Here is a 5,316-nt window from a genome sequence, read left to right as displayed (position 1 = left end):
AATGAAAACTGTGTTTCATTTACTACATCCCCTGTTATGTTGTTTTTACTGAGTAAAAAGTCTGGATGAAAAGTTTTACGTTGACACTTCCACTTTGTATCTTTTCAATGGACTCTACTCGGGTTACAGTCCTTTATGCCTCATCAACCAATGAACAGCCTATTTTTAAACTGCCTGATTGCTGACTTTCCCCTCACTTTTTTAAAACAAAAAAGTTAGAGCAAAGTTTAGGAAACTTTTTGTTAGGCTCAAACATGCGTGGAGACATTTACTTCTTTGTGTGGGCCAGAAATGGATTGGGACCAGTGCTAACAAGGAAACCTGGAATTGGCGTTCAGCCCAGGACCTTGGTAACCATGCTGGGGCTGTTACCTTTGTTGACCCTAACACAGGACACTGGACATCCCCAAGCAAAACTCTTCCATGCTTGTCCAAACCATCTCGAGCCTGGCCTGTGGGTGGATGCACAGAGCACCTGCGAAAGGAATTGCAGAGCAGATGAGGTACAACATACAAGTGCTGTAACAGAAGTCTGTCTAACAGGTTTCTGTGATCTAAGCAATAGAGCATAAGTTATTGCTTATCCATGATATTGCAGAGCTCTTTCCCAAACTGGTTCAAATTTAGCTTGATGCTGGCTTTTGTCAAATGTTTGTGATGTAGATACAGTTTACAAATTGTCATTTGTTGATTTTCACTTTTGTGATACACAAAGGAGACTTAAATTTTCTTTGTCAAAGGGGAAGAGTTTTTTCTTTTGATCTGCCTTGATAGCCATTAGGTAGAGCTCTTCAGTAACCTACTGGGTCTTCAATCTTCATGATTTACAGGGAATTTTCTGAATACATGTGCAGTTCCTGAGTAAAGTGTAATGAAACTATCTAGTTTGCCTTTTTGGAATTTTGGAATTCTGAAATAACAGAACTTGTTTCTTTCTCTGAATATTGTTCCTAGTGCTGTGTTTAGAATATAGAATAACTCACAGAAAAGAAAGAAATCACATTTATATAGTGTCTTTCCCTTGTCCCAAAACTATTTTACAAACAGCTGTTGTAATGTGAAAAATGTGACAGCCAATTTGCACAAATCAGAATGTGACCAGCCAATCTTTTGTTTTAGTGATTTGCAGGTTGAGAGACAGATATTGTCTACAGGGTGATGTGATGGCAATATCAGTGGATGAGTAATCTAGAGACTCAGGCTTGTGCTCTAGGAACACGTGTTGAAATGCCATCATGGCATTTGGTGGAATTTGAGTTCAGTTGTTAATAAATTAATATACTCATTCCATTTAATAAATTAAAAAATAAAGCTTGATAGCTGACCAGCAGTGACATGGTCATGTCAACTATAATCGGTTTGTTGTGAAAACTCATTTTGTTCATTAATTTCCTTTAGGGAATGAAATCTGTGATCCAGGCCTAGTCTGACCTACATGTCACTCCAGATCCACAATAACATGGTCATATCAGTGGCCCACTAACATGTTTAGCAAGTCACTCAGCTCAAGTACAATGAGGATTGCTAATCTAGTAATATTGCCACTACACCATCCTGCAGTCAATATTCATTACCTCTTCAGACATTTCAAAATTACAGTTGTAATTGTAGTAAAGCAGATTGAGTTGGCGTGGAAGGTGCCACATAAGTGCCATCTTTTTCTATACCAACAATCTTGCATCATCATCTCCCAGCTGCCAATATCTATTCCTCAATCAAAAATCACAACCATAGATTAGCTGGTCATGTTGACTTTTTTACAAATTGCCTGCCACATTACCAACTTTAGAACAGCTGTTTGTAAAGTTTTTTTTGGAATATTGTGAAATTCACAATGTAAATGTGCCTTCTTTCTTTCCCATGACTTGTTCCATATTCTAAACACAAGACTGGTAACAAAAATGCTGACCTCGACAGTGACACTCATGTCCCACGAAAGAATACAAAGGTAGAATTAAAGGTAGAAATGTGGAGTTCAGTTACGCATCAGCCATGACCTAAATGAATAGTGGAACATGTCAAAGTGGCCAAAAAGCAAAGAGCATTTCAATAATATTCAGTCAATGTATTCAAATAGAGTGGGGTGTTTTGTTTTAGTCTGAACCAATATAGGAACATAGGAACAGGAGTAGGCCATTCAGTCACTTGAACCTGTTATAGACTAATAGTCATAGAGATGTACAGCATAGAAACAGACCCTTCGGTCCAACTCGTCCATGCCAGCCAGATTTCCTCATCTAGTCCCACTTGGTGTGTGGCTTATATCCCTCTAAACCCATCCAGATGCCTTTTAAATGCTATAATTGTACCCGCCTCCATCACTTTGTCTGGCAGCTCATTTCATACTCACACCACCCTCTGCATGAAAGAGTTACCCCTCAGGTCCCTTTTAGATCTTTCCCCTCTCACCTTAAATCTATGCCCTCTAGTTTTGGACTCTCCTACCCTGGGAAAAAGACTTTGTCTGTTCACCCTATCCAAGCCCCTCATAAGTTTATAAACGTCTATAACCTCACCCCTCAGGGAAAATACCCCAGCCTATTCAGCCTCTCCCTGTAGCTCAAATCCTTGAGCCTTGGCAACATCCTTGTAAATCCTTTCTGAACCCTTTCAAGTTTAACAATATCCTTCCTGTAGCAGGGAGGCCAGAATTGAACTAGTATTCCAAAAAAAAGCATAACTCCTGCCTTTCAGTGAGATTGTGGCTGATCTATGGCCTAACTCCATATACCTGCCTTTGGTCCAAATCACTTAATACCTTTGCTTAACAAGAATTAATCTATCTCAGATTTAAAATTAACAACTGATCCAGCATCCACTGCCATTTGTGGAAGAGACTGTTCCAAACATCTACCACTCTGTGTAATGTAATTGAAGGATTATGCATCAGTTTCTTAATCAGAGGCACATTTGAAAGCAGAGATTAACACATTTGCAGAAAAAAAATGAAATTCAGAGGATATTAAATACATTTGTTACCTGTGCATAAGGGCTTCCTTGATCTTATGATGGCATCCGTCCATTTTGGGAGACTTTGACCATGGTGAGTACCCCACCTGGGTTGAATACTTTTGTGACTGTAGAGACAGATTGATGGGTAGCACTCCTTTCCCCAGCTAGCATAGATGACAAACTTTGGTCTGAGGCTGAATGATGAGTTTTCCCACCAATGGACTTTCTTTTCGACCCTCTGATAGTTTATTTTCTCCTCTGCGTTTCCCACATCTTTCATTCAACCTGGGATCTTGACTATAGACACCCTGTTACCACAGCAGACATGGGAGAGCTAATGGTCTCATGCCGATAGCAAGCACATCATAGAACATCCTTCTTGACATGACAGTCTATATGCCTCAATTTCCCAATGTTACCCCACGCTAATAAGAGATTCTGAGCTTTATATGTTGTAAATGTCTATGAAACTATTGGAGATATTGAGAGAACACATGGTGCTTTTGCCTAATTCCATTGTGTGAGTTTCAGTAGATGTATATAATGTGTGTCAATAAAGAGCAACATTGGGGATCTGTCCCCGGTCGGTGACCAGCCTATTGCTGTCGAAGTAACTGCTGTGCCCATTGCTGATTTCAGGATTGTCAGAGCTTTGAGAAGTGCTGCACGAATGTGTGTGGCCTGAAGAGCTGTGTGGCAGCAAGGTTTGCAGATGGCAGCTTAGCGTCCTTGGACCTACCCAAAGAGGCGACGTGCGAGAGGATTGTGTGCACACAGCAGGGCTCGGAGTGTGATATCTGGGACGGACAGCCCATTTGTAAGTGCAAGGACAGGTGTGAGAAGGAGCCCAATTTCACCTGCGCCTCCGATGGCCTGACCTACTACAATAAATGTTACATGGATGCCGAGGCGTGCATCAGGGGCATCAGCCTGACAGTGGTGACTTGTCGGTATCACATCACTTGGCCCAACACCAGCCCCCAGCCTTTAGAAACCACTGTGAACCCAACATCAACCACCTCCTTGGAAGACTCCATCCCTCCAGCTCTCTACACCAACCCCTTCCACCAGTCCGTCTACATTGGAGGCACAGTGAGCTTTCACTGTGACGTCAGTGGGCGTCCAAGGCCAGACATCACCTGGGAGAAACAGAGTGACTACCTGGAAAATATCATCATGAGACCCGATCAAATGTATGCCAATGTGGTGGTCACCAATATCGGCCAGCTAGTTATTTACAACACCCAGCAGGAAGATGCAGGCATCTACACATGCACTGCAAGGAATGCTGCTGGCCTCCTGAGAGCAGACTTCCCATTGTCAGTCATCAGACGGGAACATTCTGGGGAGAGCACTGCCAGGAAAACCCAGCCTTTACCATCTGGAGAGTGCTTCAAAGATCCAGACAAGGGGGAATGTGGTCGTCAATACGTCAGATGGTTCTATGACCATAAGATGGGCAGGTGCTCCACATTCATGTTTGGAGGCTGTGAGGGCAGCAAGAACCAGTTTGAAACCTACGAAGAGTGCCGATTGGCTTGTATCAATGAGTCAGTCAATATCTGCACCTTTCCTGCTGTGCAGGGTCCTTGCAAGATGTGGGAGGCTCGGTGGGCCTACAATTCGCTGATGAAGCAGTGCCACGCTTTCGTCTATGGTGGCTGTGAGGGCAACAAGAATAATTTTGAGAGCAAGGAAGTGTGTGAGGAGACCTGCCCTTTCCCGAAAAGCCAGCAGTGCAAAGTGTGCAGACCCCGTCACAAGATAGTTCCCAGCTTCTGCAAAAGTGACTACGCCATTGTGGGAAGGGTGACAGAGATTGTCGAGGAACAGGACTCTGGAGTTGCCAGGTTTACACTGGACGAGGTGCTGAAGGATGAGAAAATGGGGCTTAAGTTTTTTGACTTCAAACATTTGGAGGTGATAATGATCAACATGGACTGGAACTGCCCTTGTCCAAACTTTAACCTGACAGATGGACCGCTCCTTATAATGGGTGATGTCTATGATGGAATGGCTGTGCTGGATGCTGAGAGCTATGTGCGGACTGTAACTGACAAACGCATTAAAAAGATGTACGAAATCATTGAGAAAAAGACCTGCGAACTCTTACACCGCTTTCAGGATTAAGTGCAATGACCGATAGATATTGCTACCACAGCCAAACAGATAGGACATTATTTTACAACTAGATTTGAATGGGAGCGTTTGACATGATGTTGGGCACAGAGTCACAGTTCATGAGCAAACAGTTCAATCCACATTGGCAGTGCCAGTTTGGCAGAAGATGTGTAGCATTGATATATTTTATAAACCTGGCATCTCTGCTTCATTAATATGCAGTATTCTATGTCAGCTGATCTC

General features: G+C 42.8%; 1 protein-coding gene across 1 annotated transcript; it reads left to right on the top strand.

The window, feature by feature from the left end:
• Positions 1-254: 254 nt before the first annotated feature.
• Positions 255-5,082, top strand: LOC109912837 (WAP, Kazal, immunoglobulin, Kunitz and NTR domain-containing protein 1-like). The gene is made up of 2 exons (XM_020512281.2): positions 255-503; positions 3,592-5,082. Exons 1-2 carry the CDS (start codon positions 255-257, stop codon positions 5,080-5,082), a joined length of 1,740 nt encoding a protein of 579 aa, XP_020367870.1.
• The last annotated feature ends 234 nt before the right edge of the window (positions 5,083-5,316 follow it).

Source organism: Rhincodon typus, chromosome 29, assembly GCF_021869965.1.
Source record: "Rhincodon typus isolate 14 chromosome 29, sRhiTyp1.1, whole genome shotgun sequence".
Lineage (NCBI taxonomy): Eukaryota > Metazoa > Chordata > Chondrichthyes > Orectolobiformes > Rhincodontidae > Rhincodon > Rhincodon typus.
Note: the sequence above shows the minus strand (reverse complement) of the source record. Positions and strands in the feature narration are given on the sequence as shown.

Coding starts and splice junctions, on each gene's coding strand:
- LOC109912837 (XM_020512281.2), top strand. CDS start 255: ATGCGTGGAGACATTTACTTCTTTGTGTGGGCCAGAAATGGATTGGGA. Junction 504..3,591: donor GGAATTGCAGAGCAGATGAG/GTACAACATACA, acceptor TGCTGATTTCAG/GATTGTCAGAGCTTTGAGAA.